Source organism: Bubalus kerabau, chromosome 3 (genome assembly GCF_029407905.1).
Source record: "Bubalus kerabau isolate K-KA32 ecotype Philippines breed swamp buffalo chromosome 3, PCC_UOA_SB_1v2, whole genome shotgun sequence".
Classification (NCBI taxonomy): Eukaryota; Metazoa; Chordata; class Mammalia; order Artiodactyla; family Bovidae; genus Bubalus; species Bubalus kerabau.
This window is the reverse complement of record NC_073626.1, coordinates 74,296,382-74,323,302: the sequence shown is the minus strand read 5'-3', so window position 1 is coordinate 74,323,302 and position 26,921 is coordinate 74,296,382. Positions and strand designations below refer to the sequence as shown.

Genomic DNA, 26,921 nt, shown 5'->3' with positions numbered 1-26,921 from the left:
GTGGGGACCCTGGGCCCACCCCTCCCTGAGCTCCTGGCTGAGCCGAAGCTGCGGGGGCAGGCCGGGCCTGCTGTCACCTCCCTGGGCTCTAAGGTACTGTGGGGTGGACCTGGGACCCACGCAGGCCTCCCTCGGACTAAGGTTAGCATCCTGCCCGAGGGCAGCACCCTCCCTGGAGCGGGGATGGGGGTGGGAGGGGGCGGGATTCTCTCTCTAAAGTATATTATCAAATGGCAGGAGCTACTGAGAACATAAAACCTTGGCGAGTGATTAAACTCCTGAAAATCTCTGCTGTTGGGTTTTGAATTTGCAAATGAAGGTTGGATGCTTTATCCCAGTGTGAATTTGAACATGCTCCCCCACCCCACCCCTCCAGGGATCTTTGTGGTTTAAAAATGTGCCAGAGTTGAGGCAGAAGCTTGGCCACCTCTGCGCTAGGTGTTTTCAGTAGAAGCAGGAGAGCTGAGCCAGGATTCCTGAACTTTCTGGGTTGTCTGTATTTCCAGTGTGAAAAAATATATATATATTTTTTGCTCCCAGTGTCCCTGTGCCCAAAGAAATGAGTCTAAGAAGGAAGCAGAAACGGGTTGTTTTATGTTTATATTTGCTTAAATATTTATTTGTTGGAGAATTGGGGTACAGAAATAACTAACATGGTGTTGCCAAAAAACTTAACATGTGAAAGGGACTGAGTTTCAGGGAGCGGAATCAGAGGTGCGTGGCCTGACTTCTGGCTGGAACTCCACCCCCTCCCCACTCCCAGGAAATGTATATAGGAGGCCCTTAACCCTTCTAGAGGGAAGGGAAGGATCCACTCAAAGTTGAGTTCTTGAATATGTATGTCCACATGTGTGTTTTTCAGCACTGTGCTTACAACTAGTTCTGGGTGATTAGAGGAAAGGGAGAAAAGAAAGAAACAAATGGTCCTACATTTTCCTTCTGGGGAAAGAAAACAAAACCTCCATGTTCTGGGTCATTAGATAATGACTGAATTTTCTGTTCCAACTGGATTCCGAATGTCCCCAAATACTCCATGTAGCAGTATTTTATAGGAATTGGTGTATGGCTGGTATGGGAGAAGGGATGTGCATTGGGGAGAAAGTGGGAAGGTGAGGAAATCTTGCTTTTAAAAAAATGAAAAACTAACTGAATCTAGAAGTCCACAAAAGTTGGTCTTAGGGGTTTTTCCCCCTAAGTTTTAATTTTTCAAAACAAATCTAAGGAATTTTTCAACCTGTTAATTCGAAGCGGAATTTGTAAAAGTACAAAAGTTTTCAGGCCCTTTCCGCTCCCTTGCCTTGAGAATAGTGGTTTAAAAACAATCGCTCTCAAACAACGGGAGATATGTTCTTTAGTCATTTTTCTCATGCCTTGCCTGCGAAGGATTCAAAGCTCATTTTTCTAAAATGTTGACCCTTAAGGATAAGGGGAAAGAGTCAAAGGTAATGGCCAGAGTTCATAGACTCAAATGAAACAAGGCTTCAGAAGTTTAAACCCCAAAGCCTCGGGCTCCAAAAAGAAGCCCCTGGTTGTCCCTTACCAAAAAGTGACAAAAGTGGGGGGGGAGGGAGCAGGAGGGAGGTTGAAAAGGAGATTCAGAATTGGGGCTATTTTTCAGTGCTTCAGAAGGTTTCAGAGGTAATTTTTAAAATATATTTGAGTGTAGAGGGAAAAAAGACTTCCTCTACGGGCATGTTCTTTGGTTCTGTGTCTTCTGAGAGCTGAGGGCAGGTATTCACTGGGGTCCCTAGGCTGAAATTCCACTTCTCTAAAGTATCCTCCAAGCCTTGGTCTTTTGTATTAGACCCTAGGGACAGCTCTTTGTTCCTCCTTGGGGTGAGCCTGGCTCTCAGACTTGCACATGGCAATACTTGAATATCGCCACGTCGGGATATTAAAGATGGATATTCCTGCATTATTTGCATCATTGTTTCTATGACAAAAAGCACAGAGTTCATACATAGTCAAGACGTCTTTTTTCTGATGCCCTCACGTTGAGAAGCTGAAAAGGTATTTTACTGAAGTTCGGCTAAATTACAGAATCAGGTTCATCCAGAGGACAAATTTTCTATTCGATTAGCTGTATTTCAGCCGGGAGGACTGACCTCTAAACCCTTAACCTTTTGGACTCTAACTACCCTTCTCTTCTTTTTTCCCTCCTCTAACATGGAGAGCAGTCTTTGGATGCAGCATTTGAAAAGAGCTGCTATCTTTAGGCAAGTTGGAAAGTTGCTCAGATTCTTCCCTAAAACCCAAACTTGTTAATACATCAAAACTTCTCCTTGTGTGTGGGGAGGTATATATTTCACAATGTCCAATTATATATGCATTATAAAAATTATTATATAGATTTCTTCCCTTCCTAGAAGTTCAGGTTACTCATCCCAGCTTCAGACCAAATGCCAAACTACGTAACTGCCTTCACTTCTGCCCTAGAGGAAAGCCAAGAGGTATATTTGATGAAGAAAACCCAAGTTCCTTCTTAAAAATAGCTCCACTACTTTGGAAAGTAATTTTATCAGAGAAACGAATTCTTTGTTTATAAGTCTCAGTTCTCCTTCTCGGCTTCTAGAGATTCCCTTTTGAAATGTTAATGGAGCCTGCAAGGCCCAGAGGGCAGCCCCCAACCCTAAGGTCCCAATCAGACCCTGTCGTCCATTTGGGCCCACAGGAGTGGGGCGGGCAAGAAGCAGGGCCCCCCAGCCGGCCAGGGCAGGGAAGGAAATGAGTTTCCTTCTGGGAACGTGTTCTGGAGACCTAGGTGTAGAAAGGCTCAGTGCCCATTTGCTTTTATTTGTTTCCAGTTTGTTCCCCCAACTATGAGCCAGAAGTGTTTGTTTTGAGGGTTTTTAAAAATGGTATGTTGGGATAGTAACTGGGGGGAGTGAAGTGTTTGCTGAGGACACTGCTTCTCAGACTCCCATCTCACTTTGTCCATTGCAGCCTTTTGTTGGGAGATGACATTGTCAGTCAGCCCCATGGTGTCTGTTCATACAAGATGCTTTCTTAATAGAAGTAATCAATGTTCTGCTGCCACTGATTAAAGTATTATTTATACTAATTGTTGCCTGTAGTTTTGATGTAATTCATTGATCTATATTTGAAATAATAAAAGGTGTAGCGAAATCTCCCTTCTGTTTGGTGCCTCCACAGAAGCTTTCTTCATTAGGTCTTCTAAAAGCTAACATCCAGTATAAACAATGTATTTTATTATTTTCTATAATATCCCTGATGTGTGAGGGTTAAACTGTGTAAGGCATAGAAATTCTACCATTTTCTCCCTCCCCCATGCCTACATACTCCCAATTTGGCTGTTAAATTTTGTGTGCATTGGAAAGCCAGAGGCTGGATTCAGGCTGGGGTGGGGGCGGGGTGGGCATTATTATTTTTTTTTTTAAGGAAAATAAGTAACTTCCTGGGCTAAAAAGAGGCTCCAGTTTGGCTCTGTGCAGGCCCAGGTCAGCCCCAGACCCCCTGGATCTGTGACATGGTGAGTGAGAGATCTCCTGGCTCCCCAACTCTAAGAGTGTCTGGTGCTGGGCTCTGGGCCAACCTGAGGCTGGCCGTGGCTGCTTGGATCTTACCCTTCTGGTCTCCAGTCTTGGGCTCCTTCTACTTCTGTGCTGTTCAGCCCCACTGGGGCCTCCAGCAGCTGCCCCTCCTCCCCCGAGCGCCCCTTCGGCCCTCCAGACGACAATAAACACTCCCCACTATAAAGAGTGGCGCGCGCTATTTTTTTCACGAGGGCTTTTCACGTCTTGGCCTTGCCTTTGAAGAGGGGGCCAAGACAGGAGTCCCAAAATAGATGGGGGGTGGGGAGCTTACTCTCGACAGGAAATGAGCAGAATGCAAAAAATCAGACGTGTGTCCTTAATATATGTAAGGGCTTGCCTCAGACGCGTGGACATGTGTATTTATAAGTGCGCAGACAGAAGTTTAAATATTCAGACACATTTTATGATTGTCCTCTGCCCGTCTTCTGGCTAATGGCTCCTCCTGTGCCCACCAATACATCAATACGGTCGTGTGTATTGAATCGCGAGCAGGAATGAGGAGGAAGCTCAGCCCAGCTGGTCGGAGTACAGGACAGTAAATCGGGGACCCTAGGCAGTCAGCGCTTCCCGCGCGCCCGCCATGTTGGGGAGCCCTCCCTGCCCCCCGCGCCTGGCTGCGCGGCCAGGGCTCGCCGGCAGCCGGGGGAGGGCCTTTCATAACCCGGAGAATTTTCAAAGTGCGAGGAAGATGATAAGAATAGATTTCTACAAGTCCCGACCACGTGATTGGCGAAATAATTAATTCAGCACGTCCCTTAAGAAACACGGAGTCGTCATTAATCTGCCACGCAAAGGGCTCTCTCCTACTTGGAAAGTGCAGGGATCCCAAGAATATCACCCACCGAGGGGGGCTGCGCTGCGCCCCCAGCCCTCCACCCTCGGCCCCCAGTGGCGGCGGCGGCGGCGGCGAGCGCGGGAGTGCAGCCGGCAGGTAAATATTTTGGCGACTTTTATTTCTTCGGATTTAAATCCTTAATGAACTTAGCTGTCAGGGCCGCTGACAAATAGTTCCCTTTGCTTCCTGATTTGGAAGCGTGCGCCGGCAAGAAGTTGTTAGTGGCTTGGATGGTGACCTTTGGTTCAGCAAAGCTTTGCACTTATGAAAAATTACTGAGAGGGCCGAGTGTGTGTGTGTGTGTGAGAGAGAGAGAGTGTGTGTGTGAGGGTGTGCAGGGGGCGAGGGGCGAGGGTGCGCGCGGGCTGCTCAGAGGCGATAGGAGTAGTAAAAACCCGCCCGGCTGGGGGACGCGCCTGGCGCACGCGGGCCGAGGTTGCCCGGTCGCCTGTGTCTACCGGGAACAATGGTCGCTGTCACGGCATCTGCCGCCTATTCTTAAACCGGTGAGAAAAGGCCCCGGCCCTCTTTTCAAGCAAGGGTCGTAAATTTTTCTTTGCGTCATAATGGAAGGCTATAAAATCGAGTTGAAATTTTACCCCAGGCAGATTTTAACCAACAGATAATGATTTCCGAGTTGTTTCTCCCACTCCCCTCCCTCTCACCCCAGCTCTACTGCTTCTGTCACCCCAGCAAGGAGTCTGTCCCTCTTCCCCCTCGATTTTCGTATCTTTAATTTGGGGAGGAGATCTAAAATAAAGACAGGGAAATTCTCTGCCACCCAAGGAGTGGGAGACCCTGGGGTGAGGGGAAGCCTCGGGGGAAGGGAAACGGGCGTGTAGAGTGGGGGAGAGACCAGGGATGAGATGCTGGAGACGTCTCTCCCGCTGGCTCATTTCAGCCTTTTTTCTCGAACTCGCGAGAAGCTAGCTGTCAGGTCCCACGAACCACCCCGCTCCCACCCCACCCCACCCCACCCCACCCCACCCCAGCTTGCCGGAGGTCCATGCTGGGGGCAGCAGAGGCCATTCTCCTCCTCCAGCTCGTCTCTCCGGCCCGATGCCTCCTTCCCTCTAGTTGGCTTTGAGGATGATATCGGGCGAGCTGGGGGCTGGCTGCGTGTGGTGGTTGTTTTGGGATTGTGTGTGTTTTGATTTCTTTTTTGGCGTGTGTATATTTCCCCCATCAGGACAGAGACAAAGTTTCCTCCATTATGAATTATACATTCAAACAATAACACATTAATTCAATTATTCAAAGATGACAAATGTTTATGTGCTTTGCAAGTGACTTTGGCGCAGATTCTGGGCGCTTTCTCTGAGCTGCTTGCATTTTTTCTCAATGAGAATTGGCTGTCACCCTCCCAACCTCACCCCCACCCACCCCACCCCACCCCACCCCACCCCACCTGGACATACCTTGGTAGCTCCAGAAAGGAACCCACAAAAAACCTCCCCAGCCCGGCTGCCAGCCCCGGCAGCCAACAGCCTCCCAAGGCCCGGCTTGGCGGGCACCGGCCCGGGCTATTTTATCAGTGTGACAATTGCCCGGGTTGGTGTGATAAATCATCGTAAGTAATTCCTGAAAGGGTGCGAGGCTGTTGGGGGCCGGGCGAGGACTGTAAATCTTTCCGGTTTATTGCTCTATGAACATATGCTCCGATTGAAGAAGGCTTAGATCCTTTCCTGGAGACAAATTCCCGCAAAGGGGCCCCCCTCTTTGGCTGGAGATTAACACTTGCTGCGGGCCGGCTGCACGGCCCCTGGCGGGAGGCTTGGGGGCGGGGTACTCCGGGTGAGGGTGGACGGGGGTGGGGGGGGCACCCACGGTCCGGCTCCAAGAGGCGCCCTGAGTGGGCCTCTAGCTAGGGCCAGCCAGGTGAACAAAGGAGGGGCTCGCTGACAGGTCTGGGGGCTCGAGCCTGTGACCTGTTCTCCGGGACTTTCCTGTGCTTCTGGAGTGGGAATGCGGAGGATCTTACCCCCTTCTCCCCGCTCTTCTGCGGCGGCCCTGCCCATGCGCCTACCCCTGTCCGAGACCTCGCAAGTGGCAACAGGGCATCTGCTCCGTGCCCGATGCCGCTGAGAAGCAGAGCTGGCTGTGAAAGCGGGACTTCGGGGATGGAGTGGACACCCCCACATGGTGCGGGATTCCCGGTGCGAGTCGAGCTGGGGTAGTGCGGTGGGAGCTCACTGCAAGCCGGGGGGCTGGAGGCTGGCTGTTCGCCCTGGCCAGGAGCATTTTTTTTTTTTGGCCAGGAGCTTTTAAGCTCTTCTTTCCCACATGCAGAGTTGTTACCCTTGTTACCGTAAATTACACCCGACCACTCGGAGTGTGCTGGAAATCTATCCTGGTTTACTATTTCTAAAATAGAAGCTCCCTCTTCTCCCAGCTAAGCCCAGCCGGGACCGATCCCGCATCTCCCTTCGCGTTCTTGGAGACGTCGCAGGAAGCGGGAAGCCGCGGCCTTCTGTCGCTGGGCCTGCGGGATCCATGGGCCCTGCACGGACCCAGAGGCTCACAGGTCGCGGCAAATAGCGGCTCCACGCCTCCGCGGCTCCAGGCCCGGCCGGACCCGGGTGAAGTTCGCCAGATGCAGAGAAGGGAGAACGCCTCCGGTCTCGGTCGTGCTTATGCGCTTTTTCTGGCTCTGAAAGTGTAGGCTCATCAGCTGTGTCCGCGGAACGAGCCAAAGTCCCAGACTATGGTGGTGGTGAAGAGGGACGTTCCTCGGGGTCTGTGAGCAGGAGGCTCTCAACCTTAGGACGGGAGCCTGCGCTGTGCCACAACGTAATTGCCTCCCAGGGGAGGGGAAGAGCGACGCCTTGCCCGGGTGTTTGAGGATGCGGGACCTTGTACCGGGTGCGGCTGGGGAGCTTGGGGAACCTGGGCCTCTGGTGCTCCGCAGCTGCCTCCGGAGAGGCCTGTAAGAAACGCAGCTTCTAAAATTTCCAGTCCCCGGGCCAGCCTGGTGGAAGGCTGGGCCAAGGTCAGAGGTCGTGGGGGGAGAGACGCTCAGCGCCCCCCATCCCACTGCCAGCGGCCAGGCTGGAGCTAGGTCATTCATAGGCCTTGGGATGGGGGCTTTTCTTCTGCCCCAAACCCACCCTGGTCTGCCCAGGGGAAGGGACCAAGATCCCACGCCTGCTGCCCCTCCTCCCAGCCCCCAGGCCTGGCTGCGCTCCGGGGCTGGATGGCGTGAAAGTTTCAGCCTCAATCAGTACAATCTTCCCTCGGGGTCACGTGAACAAATATGCTCGCATTTGAAGGCAGCGTCTGTATTTCCCGACTATGAGGGGGTTTCCGGGGCTCTCTTCAAATCCAGAAAGGGCCACATTCCGAAAGGAAAACAAACCCCGAGCTCTGGGGGGCCTGGGAGGGCTGGGCAGGAACCCAGAAGTGGGTGGGGGCGCGGGTGGCCGCCGCTCTGGGCCTGGGAGCGGACAGGCAGGCGGTGGACCGGCGGGCGTGCAGCGCAGGCAAAGCCAGCTCGGGGACTGCGAATTCATTCCTCCTACGTTTATTGGTAGTTGAACCTCAGCCTGGTTCCGTTCTACCGGGAATTCCGTGTGCTCTGGTATATGGCCGCGTCTTGAAGCGCGCAGGACCAGGGTTGGGACAGCGTTGTCTGCAGACAAAGGGGGAAGGCTAGCTCTGCCCCCCACTGGCGCCCACTCTGAGGCCGAGGACACCAGGTTTATGATAAATTGGGATCCAGGTAAGCAATTGCATGACAAAATAGAAATCTTTGGGCACAGGGCTGCTTGCTGCCCTGAATGGGATACTAAATATGATTTATTTTGTGTAATCTGTGATCTTGATTATTGCCAATTGGTGAGGCAGCCCGCGTAGACCTAGATACACTTCTACATATACATCCAGGATGGTGATTAATCCTAAGGAGGTTCGCTTTGTGGGGATGTTCCCCGCCTACCCAAAGATTAGGGGGACATACTACCTTGCCAGGTTGGGAGGGTTGCCGGTGGCATAGTGGTGGGAGGTGGCAGTTTGAGGAGGGGACTGGGCACTGGAGGAAGTATTTGGGGGGTAAATGTACAGTTATGAGAATGGGTGGAAAATGGAATGAATAAAAAGAAACTTTTTTAAAAAAAACACTGTCACTTCCAAAGTAAGATGGAGCATCATATTAATTCCGTGTCTTGAGCTGCCTGGCTGGGCGCAGGCAGGTTGATTTATATGTATTTAAAATAAACTCTGTGAACAGCCAGCTCCCTGCATTGTTCTGGGAGCTAGCTCCACATACGCATGCTTTTTATCCTCTTACTGTTGGCTTAATTTTTTTTCCTCTGTGAGGTTAACATGCTATTCAAGCTTCTCCCTCAAATTCAAGAGAACCCCCAAACTACCCAAAAGAATTTGGGGGGCACCTCCATAGTCCTCCTCACTAATCTGGTTTTTGACTGCAATAGTGGCAGAGAAAAGGTTTAGGGCTTCTGGGTCCTTCTTAAAGAAACTGAAATGACAGCTAAATAATATTTTGGTTCCTGCATCCCATCCATCATTTTGTGTATTGTGTCCTGGATGTGGGAGCACAGGACAGTTCATCCTGGGTCTTTCCCCAGGACCAAAGCCTGAGAAAGCGGCCCCATGAGTGAGTGGCTCCTAGCTCCTGGAAAACTGCTATAGGGCTAGGCCAGACTGGGCCTCTGTGGGAAAGGGACCCAGAAAGCAAGGAGCACTCCCTTAACCTTAGTTGGGACAGGTCTCAGCCAGAGAGGGACAGACTCCCAGGGTCCTGGCCATCAAAGGAGAGCAGTAAACTTGTTTGGTCAATCGCTGATGCTTCGCTCCATCAGAAGTTAAAGTCGCTGGACATTTTTCTTCTCTTGCTGCCTTGGAGCTGCACGCCTGCCAACTTAGTCAGCTGAATCCAATTACTGCGAGCAGCATTTCATTTGGCCCCGTGGAGCACTCACTTATAACTTCCCCGAAAATTTCAATAATCTGCACCAAGGCTCCCTATCCGAAAGGCTTTTCTCCTTTTCCCGGGGTACTGGTAGGGGATGGGATACCTGGCTAGGTCTGCCGGGACCAGCTCTTCCTTGACAGCTCTGAGACGGGGTTCCTTCCTGCTCCCTGTTTCTGGCTGTGAAAGGGGTACTTGAGCTGGTGGCTCAGAGCCAGCCAGATAAAGCCTGCAGAAGGCTGGGCAAGCAGAAGGCTGAAGTTAGTTGGACCCGTGCTGGTTGCTGGGTGGGCTGGGGAAAGAGCCTTCGAGAAGACGGTGGGGGCTCTGGACAGCCCAACTTTGGCCACCTTGGGGTCCTCTTTTCCTTCCCCTTCCCAAGGTGCACCCAGAGCACACAGCACATCCCAAGAACACCTGGGAGTAACTTACCCTGTTCCTCCGGGGCTGGGAAAACAAAATCTAGCTACAGGCGTGGGGGAATCGCGGCACTGGGCGGCCTCACAATTTAGATCTTCTGAGGGGAAGGGCATAATTCTGAAGAACGTTTTCCCCCCCAAAATAAATAAGAAATAACTAAGTGGCGAAAGTTGTCTACCCACGTGAATACATCATATGAAGTGGCTTCAGGACCCGCCGATCCGGTCCGAGGGCTCGAGTATATCGTGTTTCCACCGCTCAGCCCTCCGGGCCGGCTCTGTGGAGTGGGCCCTCTGGGTCTGAGACTGGCTGGGGAGCTGAAGCCTGGGTGCGGTGTTAGGAGCCCTACCGGTCCGGGATCTCTCTGAGGCGCTTCCGTTGGGTGTTCATTAAGGGGTGAGTTATTGCCGTGCGAGCCAAAGGTCACTTCAAAGGCTTATGGCTGTGCGGTCTGGTCTTTAGAAGGGCCCTGAATGCTTTGTGTGGGGCTTTCCCCAGCACAGTTTAGTGTTTGCAAACTACTGAGTCGACAAATTGCACAGGGCAGATACAAGAGGAGGGGACTGTGTCTCTCCTTTCACCTGACCAGGGAGGGCACCCGCTGAGCGCAGGCAGTGGTAGGCAGCTTGGTCTGTTTTGGGGTGGGGTGGAAGGGGTGTTTGCTTCTTTGCCAGTTTGCAGCTGGTTTGATCCCCCGACCCAGTTGTGGGCAGGCCAGGCCAGGAATGTGGTGGGTACTGACTGGAATACAATAAACTTAGGGAAATCGTGGTAGATACAATGTACAAACCAAGAAATAACACCCAGCTCCCTCTTCTCTGTGGCTTCATGTGGGAGCCTTGACTAGGACCCACCCGGGCCCATCTACACATTTGCCCTCCTTCTCTGGTGCCCTGAGCTGTAGCCTCCCTCTGTCCCAATCCTGCAGTCCCTCCCTTTTGCTCCTTAGAGGGTGGGCTTGGCCTGGGGGATTGGGGAACATGGGGCTTTTAGGGCTTGGTTGGAATAGGAGGAGAGGGAATGGCTTCCCTGTGTGACCCACTTGGCTCACCCCCTGCGCAAGGTCTGGTCCTTCCCCACCGCTCTGCCTCCCCTTTCTCACATCCAGTCAAGGATTGTGGTGTTAAAAGCCACCTGCTCCCCAGGAGCCAACCAAGTCTCCTTTTTACCAGTGAGAAGGTGCCTGGAGTGGCTGCAGACACCATATAAAATAGTGACATTGATTATGACACCCTTAAAGGGAGTAATGTCTCTCCGCATATGTTGGTAAGAAAGAACTAGCCGCTGCTGAGTTTTCCATTTTGTTCCAGATCATCTCAACAGAATATCAAAAGGAACTTGAAGAGCCTACAAAGAGTTAGAGACAAAATTTTGAGAACACACACACACACACAAATTGTGGTGAGTGGTGTGATTTTTAAAAGTAATTTCCACTACATTTCCATTTGTCCGGCAACTCAAATTAGCCATCTCAGGATTCATGCATCAAAACATAAAACAAAGGGCGGCTTTGAAGTGGATCACCTCAGTGTGAACTGCCGCCGGTTACATGATAACCGATCATCGGTCTTCAAATTTATGGTGCGTTAATAGGGGCAGCCCAGTGCCTTAAATGCAGGGTGTATTACATTGAGTTATCTGGGCTAAATAAGAGTGATTTAGAAGGCGCGTCCAGGTCTTCCCATAGGGCAGAAGAGCTCAGGCTGAGAGATCGGGAGAACGTGGGCAGAAAGCTGCTCCAGCTCTACGGTAAATAGAGCCCCTTCTTAGCAAATCAGAAAAGTAGTCGTTTCCAATCCCAAAGTAGTAAAGCCAGAAGAGAAGGAAGAATCGATGCCCGGTTCCAGTGAATTAATGGGGATGCCCAGCAAGATTGGTGTCTGCCAGAAAGAGATGTGTGGGTTTCCAAGGCCCTGATTCAGGTAAAGCAGAGAAGCTCAGACCAGTTCAAACCTTAGAGGAAATAATAATAATAAAATGAAAGAAATAGAAGCAACCTGCACCCCAACGCCTACCCCTTCTCTCTCAAGTTGCACAGACTAATCCGACCCGTCCTTGATTTTACCACGATCGCAGCTCTATTCACCACCGAGAGACTGCAGCCGCCTCCCTCCCCAGCCCCCTCAGCCTTTGCGCGGCCACTGAGGGCGACGGGCGAACGCGCGCGGGGCCGGCCTTCGTGCGTCCGGCGAGCCTCCGGCCTGGCCTCCAAGGCTGTGGCGGGCGGCAGGTCTCCAGTCCCTGGCCAGGCTGCGCCCATCGCGTCCCGCGTCCGGCCGCCGAGCTGCTCCAGGAGGCCCGCAGAGGCCACTTTATATACTCCCCCTACTCCCCGGGCGCAGGGCCGGGAAAACTGCGGAGCAGGGAATTCTTTTGCTGCGCCTCCTCCTACGCAGAGCCTGTTCTCCACTTGTGAAAAGTGCCGGGCCTTGGGAAGTGTTTTTCTTTTCATTCCTTACTGAAGCGTTTACTGCAGCCGTGCTCGCAGTCATAAATTTTGCTACAAACCACAATGACAGGTGCATTGATATGCACCGTGAGAGCTCCAGCTGCTTAAGAACTCCGTCCCCCAGCCGCTTTGAGCGCCTTTTATTTATTCGGTATCATATTTAGATATTGATCCCGGGCAGAATTAAGTGCAGTGAGCAAGTATCAGGGTTCGGCTGATTCGGAGGCGCAGAGGGTGCGGCGGGGATCCGGCGGTGGTGGCTCCAAGGAGGCCGCCTCCCTTTCGGCTGAGGACCGTTTGGTCTGGCCGGCGGTTGGGCCTCCGAGCTGAGCTGGGCAACTTCCCGGGACCACGAGAAAAGAGCCAGCTAGATCCCATTTGGCGCGCCTGCCCTAGGAGGAGCGGAGGATGGTGCTGGCGGGGTTCTGGGGTGCCTGCCTTGGCCGGTGCTCTGGGCCAGGGGTGGGAGCAGGATTTGGGGGTAGAGGAGAGGAGGAGAGGAAAGGGCAGCTGAGGACTTCGAAGACCACCCCTCCCCCTACGCGGCTTAGTCTTCACCCCAAGGCATTTGGGTCCCGGGGCCCAAATGAGCAGAGGTACCAAAGGGCGAGAAAAGAAAGCCCTAAAGGAGGGGGGGGGGGCTCGAAAAGATGAGCCACTGAACAGTTGACCATTGTCCAAGTGATTTATGACCCGTTCCTGCTTCTTAGGTTCAAGCAGAGTTCACAAGGAGCAGCGATTTCTGGAAAGAAATAAGCTGCGGCTCTTTTTTAAACCAGTTTTGTAACAGTATTCTCAGGTTCTGTTTTAGGAAAGGTGATTTCTTTGGAGCTTTACATTTTGGGGTGATGGAAGAGGCTACAAAGTCCTTCTCAGTAAGGAGAGAGCTATTGCCCTTGCTTCTGGGGAAACGGACATTTGGGTGTGGGATCATCATGGAGTGACCCTTGAAATTCCTTAAGACAATGAAAACAGAAGAGGGAGAACAGACTCTAAGCTTACTCATGGAGCTGCCCAGTATTAGCACTTTTGAGGTCTGTACACAGACCTTTGTCTGGGAATATGCCATAGGAACAAATATATATGTAAAGCCATCTGTTTCAAAGACTTGGTCAGTTACTAAAGAGGCTATTTTACTGTGACTAGTCTACCTATCAAGATAAACTTGGTCACCCTGGGAGGCAAGAGAGGGGATGTTTTGCTTCCAATGTTGTAGATGGAATGACAAGCAGCATCAAGTTCTGGTGGTCTGAGTGTCAAAAGTGACCATTTTGACATCCAAAGAGCCCAAGGTTTAAGACTGGAAGCAGGATCCTAGAAAAATCCTAAGATCTAACCAAAGTCAGAGTAGTTTTTTGGCCTGGGGGCAAACACATATAAATATTAGTCACAAAATGAGGATGTAGCTTTCCATTTAATATTCAGTAGCTTTAAAAGTCAGATAATGATACAGAAATGAATGCAAGAAAGATTAAGACCAGCTTTGTTTGGTAGATATCCTAACTGCATACATTTAAGAACAATAATAGAAACTACTCCTAAAACATTACATCTGACTGTTCTTTCATTAAGAAGCACTTCTCTTATCAAGATTAATGGCATGCTCACTTATATTTTAAAACAAAATGAGCAACTATTCTACCAAATAAAGGCAAATGTGAAGAATTTAAGAACTTGAGTTAGGTTGTTTGGTGAAAATGGAAGGGAAATGAATGAATGGAGTTGTAGTACTAATGGTCAAATCCGTTAGGCCCTAAGTTGTCTAGATAATGTGGTCTGTCATGATGACCATGATGGAAACCAGGGAGTTTTGGGGAAGGCGAGTTGACTGAAAGGTGAGATTAAGAATTCAGATCTAGGAGCTGACCAATGAGTTTTCTTTATCAAGCAGATGAAAGTGGTTGAATAGTGCTGGTTACACTTTAACTCATTAGGGGCTTTCAGAAGGAGAAGGGGGTAGGTGAGAAGGTAAACCCCCCATCAAGAGTCAAAGGACACAAAAAGGGTAGAATTTTTCTTAGTTTTTTTTTTTTTTTAATTCTTCTAATTCTACGTCCATTCATTATGCCATAAGAGGTCTCTCATTGGTTGTAGGTTGGAGGTGGAGTGGAATGGCTGATCAAGAGCAGAGGTCAATAGCAGTATCTATTCATACAATGGATGCAGGATTAAAATTATAAAGTTAGAACATAAAGCATTTTTTATTCACCCATGCTGTATGCATTTCAAATTCTAAATCTCTTATTTCCAATGATATCTATTTAAAAGTAGTGGACTACAAAGTAAAGCATCTAGAAAAATGTAGAAGAGAAGAAACTTCTTTAGCCTCAAAATAACTCTGGGAGTCTTTAAGTCTTCTTCTTGGGTTTTATCTCCTAGTAGATTTCACAGTGCTGACCCATGTGCTAACTGACCGACTCTGACCCATTCACCGGAGAGTGGACTATCTGGTTCTCTGTGAAAGATGCTGTGATTTTGAAACCAGGTGGGGGAGATACTTTTTTTTTTTTAGAGTGCCAGCTGTTCTGAGGGTTAATAGACTTTTCTTTTGCCCATCACATCCCTGGGATGACCTATGATTAACTGATTGATCCATTCATTCATTCACTCATTCAACATGCATTTACTGCACTTAACTGCATGTGGTGCATTGGGCTGGATGTTAGGAATATGTAGGTGAATAAGACACAGTGCCTACCTGCAGAAAGCTCAAAGTCTAGTGAGAGAATCAGTCATTAAAATGTATAGGCCATAAGTGCTTTTCTATGCAGTTTCAAAGGCTAAACTGACAATCTTGGAGAAAGAAAATTGTATCTGGGAAAAAAAATTAACTCCTTCCCTTGGATGAAGGGGAGTCTTTTCTTGTGGTTTATGAGAAATTCCTTCTGACATTTCCAAGGGTTCAAATAAATTGAACTTCATAAAAATCCCAGATCCTCCTACTATGAAGTGGGTGGGAAGCAGAGAGCCTGGGCTAGTCCTTCTGTATTGACTGGTCTTGCCAATGACAGTCCCTCTGGGGCCTCTCACTTTTCTTCTTTGCAGGTTATCTGGAGCCTGGGGCTGCCCCAGCTCTCTCAGGATTTGGTAGACATTGGAGGTGGTGGTGAAGGAGACAGTGGTGGTCAATGTTATTTGAGCAGGGTCAGCAGGCCCCAGAGGTTCCTGAGTACACGATGCAGAAGGCTGCTTACTATGAGAACCCAGGACTCTTCGGAGGCTATGGCTACAGCAAAGCTGCTGATACTTATGGCTATAGTGCCCCCCATCAGCCTTATCCACCCCCTGCTGCTGCCAACTCCATGGACACTGATTACCCAGGCTCTGCCTGCTCCATCCAGAGCTCTGCACCTCTCCGAGCCCCAGCCCATAAGGCGGCTGAACTCAATGGAAGCTGCATGAGGCCTGGCACTGGGAACAGCCAAGGTGGGGGTGGTGGCAGCCAGCCTCCAGGTCTGAACTCAGAGCAGCAGCCACCACAGCCCCCTCCACCGCCACCACCACCAGCCCTGCCCCCATCCTCTCCCACCAACCCTGGAGGTGGAGTACCTGCCAAGAAGGCCAAAGGTGGGCCCAATGCTTCTGGCTCCTCAGCCACCATCAGCAAGCAGATCTTTCCCTGGATGAAAGAGTCCCGCCAGAACTCCAAGCAGAAGAACAGCTGTGCCACTGCAGGTAGCCCTCTGAGGGGCCTCATCTCTGGGCTTTCCTCCAGATTGACCCCAAGAAGCTAGCTCACCTAGGAATTAAGAGGCTCAGGGCTGGACGTACAACTTTGGAGGCCATATGTGTAAACTTGCAATGCAGAAATTGTGGGGTTTTTTTGGCCATACTGCATGGCTTTGAGGGATCTCAGTGCCCTGACTGGGGGCTGCAGGGATTGAACCCAGGCCATGGCAGTGAAAGTGCTGAATCCTAACCACTGGACCACCAGGGAGCTCCCTGTTCTTTCTTTTTAGTGTCTCTGGTTGTGGTCATATCCTTACAGTGACAGGGTGCTGATGTCCACTCCAGGCTGCTGGCACCACTGCTGGACATGTCTCATAGTTATTCATAGACAGCTCTTCCTTATACTGCCCTAATATCTGGACTGCTGGTCATAACTCAACTCCTTCCAGCCAATAGATCTTCAAAACTTGAAGATAGGTACTATGATCCCCAAGCCCAGGGGGTGATATAGCCCATATCACATGAATCCCACTTCCTTAAATTAATAAGAACTAAAAGGCTATTGAACACTATGTTAAGAATCATGTTAAGTGCTTTACAAGCACTGTCTAATTTTCCAAAGAACCCTTTGAGGTAGGTATTAATAAAACATCCATTTTAACAGATAAGGAAAATGTTAGAGATGATAAGTCACTTGCCCAAGATAACTAAACTACCAAATGGCACACCTGGGGAATTCCCTGGTGGTTCAGTGATTAAGGACTGTGTACTTTGACTGCCGAAGGGCACAGGTTCAATCCCTGGCTGGGGAACTAAGATCCTGAAAGCTGAAAGGCAAGGCCAACCCTTTCCTGCCCTAACAAAACAAAATAACATGTACAAAAAACAAAACCTCAAATGGCATATCTCAGGCCACTCCCACTCAATTCTCCCCCTCCCAGGAAATCCCTAACCTGGAGGCTCATATCCTAGGGCAAGAGGCTGTACTCTGAAACAGGAGCAGCCTTGGGTTTTTTCCCTGGAAAGGGAGACTCTGGTGTTGAGAAAAATTTCCCTAGGTCCGTTTAGTCTGTGTGGAAGAAGGGCAGGACCAGCAGCTCTGAGACCTTCTGCCACTCTCTGCTCAGCTTGCTTGATTCCTGAACTTTTCTGGCCTTGTGTTCTCTGATGCACTTTTTATCTTCAGGTAGATGAACTTGCTCCCAGGTCCAGGGCTAGCTTGAGGTGTAGTTAGCTTGGGATGTACTTGGTTTGTTATCAGATCTCTGGTTTGCCTGCTGCTCTTTGGGGCTGCTGCTCCTAGTGGGAAAGAGTCTTTAAGTCTTGTAAGCTCCTTCTCCTTCTGCCCCTCCTTCCTAGCTGCAGGCCTAGGCCCTCCCTCCCAGGAGAAATCCATTTGTCTTCCTAGGGAGGGAGTGGACAAGCTGCTGAGAGGTGGCAGGGGTGGGGGAAACCACTGCTGAAGCTGCTGCTCCCAGCACTGTAATACTCAAAATATGCCCAGCCTGGCCTTGAATGCCCTAAAAATCTGGGGCTATATTTTCATGGTATGTCACCTCCTTGCATTTGAGTACTGGGCCCATGGGTGCAGTTGAGCTGGAGTGAGCTGCCAAGATCGCCACCCTCATTCCATGCTTGGGGTGCTTTGCCCAGGATCCAGCCTCTGAGCAAGGCAGTTTGAGGCTGCCTCCAACATTCCCCCCACCTACCTTCCCAGCAGCAGTGGCTGGAAGGAGTGTTCAAAGTGAAGTCTGGCCCTTCTTTGACAGGGCGGGAGGCCTTACCAGCTGCTACTAGTCTCTCATTAAACTCCTCCTCAGCCTTGGGAACGGGATGATGGACTAGGCTGAAGGGGAAGGGGTGGGCTGAATGAGTTGGACTTCAGAAGGCAGATGGGAGTTTCAGGTGCCACTGATAGGTAGGCCTGGGGCCTTTGAGTTCTGGGAATCTCTTGGAATCTCACCGCTCTAACGCCCCTCCCTCGCTCCAGCCAGGATTAAAATGGGGCGGGGGGAGGAAGAGGAAGGAGTCAGGGAAGCACCCCTCTACGGCCCAGGGTGTCCCCACATCTCCTGCTCAGCGACCTCTCTCTCTCCCTCCCGGCCCAGGAGAGAGCTGCGAAGACAAGAGCCCGCCGGGCCCAGCGTCCAAGAGGGTGCGCACGGCGTACACAAGTGCACAGCTGGTGGAGCTGGAAAAGGAATTCCACTTCAACCGCTACTTGTGCCGGCCACGCCGCGTGGAGATGGCCAACCTGCTGAACCTCACCGAGCGGCAGATCAAGATCTGGTTCCAGAACCGGCGCATGAAGTACAAGAAGGACCAGAAGGCCAAGGGCATCCTGCACTCGCCGGCGGGTCAGTCTCCGGAGCGCAGCCCACCGCTCGGCGGCGCCGCGGGCCACGTGGCCTACTCAGGGCAGCTGCCACCCGTGCCCGGCCTGGCCTACGACGCGCCATCGCCGCCCGCCTTCGCCAAATCTCAGCCCAACATGTACGGCTTGGCCGCCTACACGGCGCCGCTCAGCAGCTGCTTGCCTCAGCAGAAGCGCTACGCGGCGCCCGAGTTCGAGCCCCACCCCATGGCGAGCAACGGCGGCGGCTTCGCCAGCGCCAACCTGCAGGGCAGCCCGGTGTACGTGGGCGGCAACTTCGTCGACTCCATGGCGCCCGCGTCCGGCCCCGTCTTCAACCTGGGCCACCTCTCGCACCCCTCTTCGGCCAGCGTGGACTACAGTTGCGCCGCGCAGATTCCAGGCAACCACCACCACGGACCGTGTGACCCTCATCCCACCTACACAGATCTCTCGGCCCACCACTCGTCTCAGGGACGCCTGCCCGAGGCCCCCAAACTGACGCATCTGTAGCGGCCGCCACCGGCCCGAACTCGCGGCGCGATTACCTCTTTGGCTTTGATGGCGGGGGTGGCGGGCGGGGCCCGCGGGGCAGCTCGGTGACCTCCCCACTCCCTCGCTCTGGCCCGGTCCGCTGCCTCCCGGTCTCTGGGCCAACAGCGGCCGAGGCGCAGGCGCCTGGGCCTCCTTTCCAGGCGCACCCTGCTTTGGGTGACTCGCCGTAAATCAGCCCTAAGGATTCTCCGCTGTTAAACCTCACAGTGCCACATACTGCGGACCGAGGGACTCTAATCTGGTAATGGTGTCCCGAAGGTAAGTCTGAGATCCATCGGCGGCGCGCCTCGCAGAGGGTCCGGGCCTAGCCCGCGTCTAGTTTAGTTGCGGAGACCTTAATTTATATGCTTCTTCCCGTCCCATAAGAATTGCATCGGACTCAACGATCTGTATTTATTATTTGAAGCGAGTCATTTCGTTTTCCTGATTATTTATCCTCGTCTTAATGTATTTATGTGTATATTCGTAGAGTTCTCCAGCCGAGTTTAGGAACGCGCTCCCGGGCCGCGGGGGGCCACATATCACCTCTTTAGTCCCCTTGGTCTGAACTAGTTGAGAGAGTAGTTTTGAACAGTTGTTAACCGTGGCTGGTGTTTGTAGTTGTAAAGGATTAAGACCGCAAATTGTCCTTCACGGGTAGAGTCAGGCGGCCCTATGGCGTGGCACGACACCCGTTATTCTTTTCCCAACAGCCACAGCCCTCGCCACAGTTTATTGATTTCAAATTGTCTGGTACTATTTGAACAAATATTTAGAATAAAAAATTTCTCAGTCGGAAGTGTATCTGTGTTAATCACGCACATTTGCAAGTAGATCACTCTGCCTTTTTCTTGTGCACAATCCCAGAGGAACCCCGCCCCCCGCCCCCCACCCCCCCACCCCCATAGGCTAACCCTGTGAAACATTGTTTCCACTTACTTGGAATCCTGTACACAAATTGGTTCTGGGGAATACTTGATTACTTTCTAGCTATTGACTTCAGAGGGTGCGATATCTGAAGATGCAAACCTAGAAATGTTCTGGGTGGGATGATCTGGGTAGGGTGTTTCTCTGCTGCCTGTTTTACTGTTTCTACCGCCCTCTTTCTAGATACAGATCCACCTTTTTAGGTTGCACTTACATTGGGGAGGCCAGAGCTCACTTCTCTGCATTAAGTAGTTAAAAAAAACTTTGAAAGAAAACTGACAATCAAAGAAAAGATATGAGAAGTCATAAGAAGAACTGAACAATGAAAAAGCTAAGATGCAGAAAAAGAAACGATCATTTGAAGCCATGCACCTAAGCTTTTTCTGTCGGAAATGCCCTCACGATTTTTTCCTTATAGAAATCAGTGATTCATTTCTAAAGAAAACAAACGTTCCCCACGATGTAAAGTAATAAAAGTTTCATTAATGGAACATAATAAGTATAAACACTTTGTTTACTCCTGTTTCTTTGTACAAAATGGGCAAAATGTCTTCGAGGATTTATAACCGTTTTGTAAATATTAGCGTGGTTTTAACTGGGGCGGACTGCTTACACCGGCTTCTCTAGGAGGAGGCACTCGGAGAACGCCTTCAGATAAGGTTCGATTCTTTTGTATTTCAGCAAAGTCGGCCCACGCATCTCTATTTTGGTTTGACAAATAATGCAACTCCTACTACATCCCCGGTGACATGAGGTGAAATTTCTATTGTGTGGAAATCATTTAACTTCTAATCTTCTGGTGGAACAACAATCGTTTCTATTTGGATGTTTGTGTTTCGCTAAATAATGATGGCTCAAAATAATATTTAGTTTCCTTGTTCCTTTGTGCTGTTTTTAAAATGGCATGTTAGTTTGGGGGCGGGAGGGAATTATCCTTTTTGCTAAATTTCACTTTATCTGAGCAGGTTTAAAGTATACATGTTGTAGAAGTGTATCAAAAGAATAAATGACTTCAACCGAAGGGATATTTTACCCACGTTCAAGGCTTAAAATTGTTTTTCTATGAAATTTGCATCCATAGGCAGAATTTCTAATTGTCTTGTAAGAAATTATTTTTTAAAGCTATTAGGGAAATCAAAGGAGAGCTTGCTGCCTTGCAGGGATTACAACCTTTCTTAACTGGCTAAATATTAAATAGATGAATTGTCAGGCTGTTTAGATTCAGCCCGGTTTTCCCCTTCATCTCCTCTTCCTACCATAAATAATAATAAAAAATACATAATGCATCACGGCTTCAGGCGTTTTCCAGCGCGGTGTGTTACCGCAGGAGTATCTGCTGAGTCTGCGGGTGTCTGCAAGGCCCCAAGTGTCATCTGCGGCTTAGGGTTTCATGGATTAGATTTTAAACGGTGTCTGGCCCGGTTGACATCAGCCTCCTCGCACGCTCAGGCTCCAAAGAAGCGCGGGCTTGGGAGCTCCCTTTCCAAGCAGCTGCAGCTGCCCCAAAGCACCCCCTCGCTAGCAGAGTGGGAGTCCTCTCCCACCTCTGGAGAAAGGTTCCCCGAGGCTTCCGGGAGCGACTCGGATGGATGCGTTCCTGCCTCTGGCGTGAGCGTCATGTGATGACCACAATCGGTCGCTCAGGGCGCGAGTGGGGGCGGCGGCCAGTCTTGGGAAGGCCCTTCCCGCGCGGCCGCCAGCCAGGGCGAGAGCGGAGCCCGCGCACAGCCATTTAAAACTGCATGAATTATAAACAAGCCGCCTTGGCCTTCGCCATGAATTCTGCTCTTTTTGAGCCTGCAATTAGTGTTAGGAAGCACCGGAGTCTAAACACAACCAAACACCCTCTGAAGGGTCCAAGTGCCCGAGGTTGCAAAGCTTTATTTATTTCTCATTGCTACCCCCTCCGCGGCCCGAGGTTTGCGCCCAGAGTCTCCTCCTCCCCCGTCACCGCCGGCGGTACGCAGCCGGCTGGGTTCCCGCTCCGCGAGGGAAGGTCACAATAGCTGCTCTATCGGCGGAGGCGCCCGCCTCCCCCCCCCCCCCCTCGGGTCTCGGGAAGGCAGAGAAAGGACGGTGGGGGAGGGGAGCTCGGGCCGGCAATGGCGCCCCAGGCCCAGGCCGCTCCTTCTCCCGCGGAGGACCTGCAGCGGGAAGAGGCACGTCTGCAGCGGAAAGACACTGCCACTCCAGACCGAGGCTTCTTCCCGGGAGCGGCGCGCGGGCTCTGTGGGGAGCTCACCACGGCCTCGAGGAGGCTGCTCGCTGGCCCCTAGCCGCCGCGCGCTGCTGGATCGAGGGCGCCCGCAGCAGCGGGCCTTCCGGGAGCAGCGTCGCCATTGTGAGCGCGGCTTCCCACGGGCCCCGCGGCGGGGAGGCCGCACAAAGGCGGCAAGGCGTCCGACACCCGCAGGTGGGGAGGGGCCGGCCTCGTTGCGGACCTTGGGCTCGGGGAGGTTAACCCCTTTGCCCAAGGGGAGGAAATGGCTCTTTGGCTCTGGTCGTGGCCGGCTCTGCCTTTTTTTCGCCCCCCTACTTAGACCCATTGGAGGGAGGTCTTATCAGGGAGGTTGTGGGCGATTCTCCTGGGACCTGAAGAAAGGGGTCAGGGCCCCAAGCCCAGGCCTATGGATGGGGGTGGAAGTCATTTGGGAGCCCCCTAGTCCGTCTTGCCAATCAAACGTGAATTAAAGCAGGGTTGAGATGAAGTGGCTGGAATGACCAGCTGCAGAATGAGAGCTGGGGGTGGGAAAAGATTTAGGGACAGGGAGAGCCTGCCCTGGCTACCAAGGAGAAACTCAGGACCCAGCCTGCAGTGGAGTGAGAAAACCCTACTGAGTTAGCCAAGGGGATAGAGAAGTTGCAGAGGAAAGGTGGCAAGAAAGGGCAGTAACACATTCTACCTCCTGGCTTTCAGACCTCAGCCTTATCTAAGGACCTCACAGAGAAAAATCCTTCTCAGATGGAATCATTTGTTAGCTATCCATTTTGTACCATTTCTTTGTACAGGCTTTCAAATAAGAGGGAGAGAATACAGAGCAAGTGCTTGCCCCTTGGTGCAGCCTCAAGCCTAGTCCCTATCAGAGACACATCAGCCAAATTGGTTTCCCAGGCCCCAGAGGCTGCTAACCTTGCTGAAAAGCATTTTTAAATTTGTATCTGTAAGGAGTATTTTAAACATGGTAATTAACCATACTAGTTACTCATCCCTCTCCCTCCCCCATTCTGTACCAGCCAACTGACCCTTGAGTGAAGTGGTCTTCTCAGCCAGCAGGCTTGAGCACCTAGGCTCCCCATCTGTTGAGGCTTTTCATTAGGGAGGGTGAAGAGGATGTGTGTGTGGGTGTATGTTTGAATAACAAAGGAGAAACCCAACATTCTAAAAAAGTGTTTCTCTGCTTGACCTGGGGGAGCCAGAAGCCTGTTTACACTATGGATATTCAAGGGACATCCCAGGCCTGTTTTGACTTTATCCTGAGAATTAGTTGAAACTGCCTCCTGAAGTCAAGAATGGGTTAATCCCAGTTACAGAATCCAGGAAGGTCCTCTTCATCTGGCAACTCTTGGCATTACTCTGGTCCTTCTTTCAGAAACTGTAGGAAAAGAACAGGATGAACAGCAGTTCATATTAAGTAAATAAAAAGAGAAACATAAGGCTCCAGTTCCCACAGGCCTATAGCCTGATTACTTCAGGGCACTGCAACTTTCTAGAGAGGGGATGTAGCTATGGCTTGGGTGAGTGGGCCTATCCCTTGACACTTCAGGCACAGGGAAGTGAGACTGAGTGGCCAGCTGCACCCATAGCACCTCTGAGGACTGGCTCTCTTAGAGCTCTCTTGTAGAAGGTCTGGATGGAGAGAAAAAAGATAGGGTAGATGAATCCTGTGCACTTACTGCATTGGTGATGCTGGTGGTAGAGAAGATCATCACAGAGGATGAAATCTTAGTTATCACTGCTCCCTTGTCTTCTACTCCAGCTACAAAGCCCTTTATTTTGGATGCCCAGAGTTGACCAAATGGATTTATATGCCTGGCCCCAAACCCATTCCTAAACATTTCACTCAGGTCTCATACTCACCTTGGCAAATTGGGAAAGTACCAAGATAAGTCAAAGATCCATTTTCAGGCCAGGCCCAGCCTTCTGAAGCACAGTAAACAAAAGGTTTCCACACATGAAGAACCAAGGTTAATGGATGTCCAGTCATTTGCAGTAGCAGAAGCAGGTGAAGGGTTCCCAGAAGATCAGCATGGTGGGAGATATTACAGAAGTCTTCTTGTCCCAGATCTTGTGGTAAAATCTCTTCTTCTTCCTGCTCATTGCTCAGTCATGACTCTTTGCTACTCTATGGACTGTAGCCTCGCAGACTCCTCTGTCCATGGGATTTCCCAGGCAAGAATATTGGAGTGGGTTGCCATTTCCTCCTCCAGGGGTAAGTCTCTTGAATGGTTCCTATATCTAGTTGGGGTCATTTTATATGGAAGAATAATATCTGGAAAATCATGAGAATAGGATTTTAACATTAGTAAGAGCCCAAAGAGGAGATCTTAAGTGAAACCAGGATGCATAGAGAACCCTGGTACAGAGGCAGTGTTTTAGGTGGGGAAGCCGGGCTAAAATCCGTCTAAGAGTGCCTGTTGGACCAAGGCCTTTTTGAAGGAGGCGATGAGAGTCCCTGACTTATGAGGAGACAGGGAGAAGGCCTTCTGATGGCTCTCCTGGTAGGAAAGCTACCCTAAAATACCACACCCCTCCTCATCTCCACAAGGGCCTGAAGGCCAAATGACCGGGAAAGTGGGTCGGTTGGGTTGAACTCCAGGCAGTGGCAGAGCCAGAACTGACCTCTTTCACCCGCGTCTGCTAACCCCTTGGGGCAGCAACGATGCCATCTCCGTCGCCGGCAAAAACACACAAAGGAGGCCCCCACCCAGGCTCGAACCTGGGGGCACACTGGAGAGAGGGCTGGCGTGGACCCCGAGTTGGACAGCCTCCCACCCCCACGGGGAACAATAGCTGCCGCCTCCCCGGGGCAGTGGGGCGGTCGCGCCGCACAAAGGCCGGCTCGGCTAGCGCCATGTGACGCGCTCGACCCGCTCTCACAGCGCGGCGCGGCGGACGGGAGGGTGTTCCGACCCACCTGAACACTTTCCGAAAGACAAACGGTAAGTTAATCACCCAACCGGCTGGCGACCGCGTCCCCCTGGCCCGCGGGGAGGCCAGGGGAGGGGCTGGGGTGAAGGCCTGCTCTGCGTGTGTGTCTAGGCTGGGGGCGGGAGAGGTTAGTTCTATTAAGAGTTCATCAATCACCGGTGTGCACTTTTCGCTCGACAGCGGTTCCTCCTACTTCGGAGCAAGTCCGGGCCAGCTGGGATCCGACCAGAAACCGCAAGCGGAGGAGACGCGGGTACGCAGGCTGCGGGTAACGGAGGGCGCGACCTGCCGCCCCGCGCTCTGCAGCGCCAGGCCCGAGGGTAGCGCCGCCCGGTCCTCCCCGCTCCAGGGACAGCAGCCGCCCAGCAGCCCCGCCCGCGGGCCAGGCAGGGCGCCGGGTGCCCCGAGCGTCCCGGCCCCACCTCCACGCCCCACCTCCGCGCACTTCCCGCTTGCCCCAGTGACACCCTTCACCGCTGCTGTCCCCCCAGAAAGGGACAAACCCGTCTCTGAGGGCAGGACGAGAGAAAACCTCAATAGGTGGAAAGGTTCTTGCAAATACTTTTATTTAAGAGTTTTATAAAGGATGTCCCAAAGGATCAGAATTCAGGGGAGACGCTGAACGAGTTCTCTCATTGACCTTCAGGACTATTTCCTATTTGTATGGGAGGAAAGAGGTTAAGAACCCCTGTTGAACTTGGAACTAAACTTGAATGCAATTTAAAATAACCATTAAAATACACTTAAAACACTAACCACAATGATATGCCTCTTCTCTCTTTTGTGATATGAGGGAAGGCTTGGAGTAGTTGTACTTTAGCTGTTGGGGGTTCATTTTAGAAACACCGTGAAGGAGCAGACTACAGCTGGGGGCGAGGGGCAGGCTTCAGGCAGAGCTGTTCACAGCAGGAAGGCCTGGGTGAGGGGGTGGGGAAGCACTCTTATACCCCTCTTGAGTGGCACCCGCTGTCCTTTTGGTCATAAATTCTAAGAGAGTTCTGGGCTACCCTCTCTTTTTAATTTCTGTTCTCAGTGATATGAGATGGGAAGTTTCTCAAGTTAACCTGTTGTCTCAGCCCACAGTAAAGAGCCCCTGGAGGACAGAAAGTCCCAGCTCTTGCCCTCTCCCCTCAGTCCTCTTCTCTCTCTCTCCTCTTGGGTGGAAATGGCTTGTTTCTGGAGAAATGTTCTACTATCATTTTCCTCAGATGGATGTAAGCTGAAGCCTTAAGGCCTCTACAGTGTCCTGAACTCCTCCAGCAGTTAAAATACTGAACCTCTTGTTCTTGGTTCAGAGTCTTCTCTCTTCAGCAGTGCCTACTGAACAGTTCCTACGTGTACTGTGCTGGGCTCTGGGATATAAAAATTGAGTCACTAATGGCGTATGCCCTTCAGTCTGCTGGGGTAGAAAAAGAATCCTAAGATTAGTATGAGAGATGCTATAACAGAGGTGTGGCCAAAATGTTCCTGGAATAAAGGAGTCATTAACAGTATCGTAGTGTCAAAAAAGGCTTCTCAGAAGAGGTGAATTTGGGTTCCTGAAGTATAGGAATTTTTTAGGCCCAAGAAGGAGTGATCTACCAGGTGGAGAGAGCAGCACATACTAAAGCAGGGAGGGAAGAAAGAGCAAGGTATGGACCTAGAACAAGGAGAGGAGCTCGGATTGAGGCATCTGGCTGGACAGAGAGGCTGTGTAAGGGCCACGGAAGGGCATCTGGACTTAACATGTAGGCAAGGGAGAGCCACTAAAGGTCTTAAGCTGGGACATGTGATCATTTGTTATCTATATTTGGAAAGCTGACTCTAGGGGGTACTGTGTCTGATGGGAGAAAGGAGAGAGAGGAAGCGGGAAGAACAAAGAAGGAGGCTGCTGCCATAATCCAGCCTAGAGAGGGAGAAACTTAATAAGGATGAAGAGGAGAGGCATTTAGGAGGAAGAATTCAGAGGACTTGGTGATCAATTGGATTAGTGAAAGAGGAGTTGTGGATGCTAATCCCTAGGTTTTGATTTTGACAGCCTAAGCAGGTAGTCAGTTATCCACCAAAATGAACAGTGGAGTGGGAAGGGAAGACTGCAGGAGAAAGGAATGAGTTCAGGTTTAGG

General features: G+C 51.2%; 1 protein-coding gene and 2 long non-coding RNA genes across 8 annotated transcripts; 1 reads left to right on the top strand and 2 right to left on the bottom strand.

The window, feature by feature from the left end:
• Window positions 1-4: 4 nt before the first annotated feature.
• Window positions 5-25,620, top strand: HOXD3 (homeobox D3). 6 transcript variants are annotated; one of them, XR_008711791.1, is made up of 8 exons: window positions 5-141; window positions 14,568-14,670; window positions 15,231-15,860; window positions 17,963-19,020; window positions 19,852-22,081; window positions 23,994-24,098; window positions 24,544-24,828; window positions 24,998-25,615. XR_008711791.1 is itself a non-coding variant. In XM_055572143.1 (4 exons), the coding sequence occupies exons 3-4, from the start codon at window positions 15,314-15,316 to the stop codon at window positions 18,718-18,720; spliced, it is 1,305 nt and encodes a 434-aa protein (XP_055428118.1). In that variant the 5' UTR covers window positions 3,447-4,485; window positions 14,565-14,670; window positions 15,231-15,313; the 3' UTR covers window positions 18,721-19,534. The 6 variants fall into 6 exon arrangements, 1 of the variants encoding a protein (XP_055428118.1); XR_008711793.1 differs by lacking the exon at window positions 5-141 and adding an exon at window positions 3,447-4,485 and having other exon boundaries at window positions 14,565-14,670; window positions 24,769-24,828; window positions 24,998-25,620; XR_008711790.1 differs by lacking the exon at window positions 5-141 and adding an exon at window positions 3,447-4,485 and having other exon boundaries at window positions 14,565-14,670.
• On the bottom strand, window positions 14,184-17,796 carry LOC129646250 (uncharacterized). Its single transcript, XR_008711800.1, has 4 exons — window positions 17,564-17,796; window positions 16,808-17,153; window positions 15,735-15,924; window positions 14,184-14,330 (listed from the first exon to the last, which is right to left on the bottom strand). It is a non-coding gene; the product is annotated as an uncharacterized LOC129646250 (long non-coding RNA).
• LOC129646248 (uncharacterized) lies at window positions 22,377-24,931 on the bottom strand. The gene is made up of 3 exons (XR_008711796.1): window positions 24,804-24,931; window positions 23,747-24,158; window positions 22,377-23,261 (listed from the first exon to the last, which is right to left on the bottom strand). It is a non-coding gene; the product is annotated as an uncharacterized LOC129646248 (long non-coding RNA).
• Window positions 25,621-26,921: the final 1,301 nt, after the last annotated feature.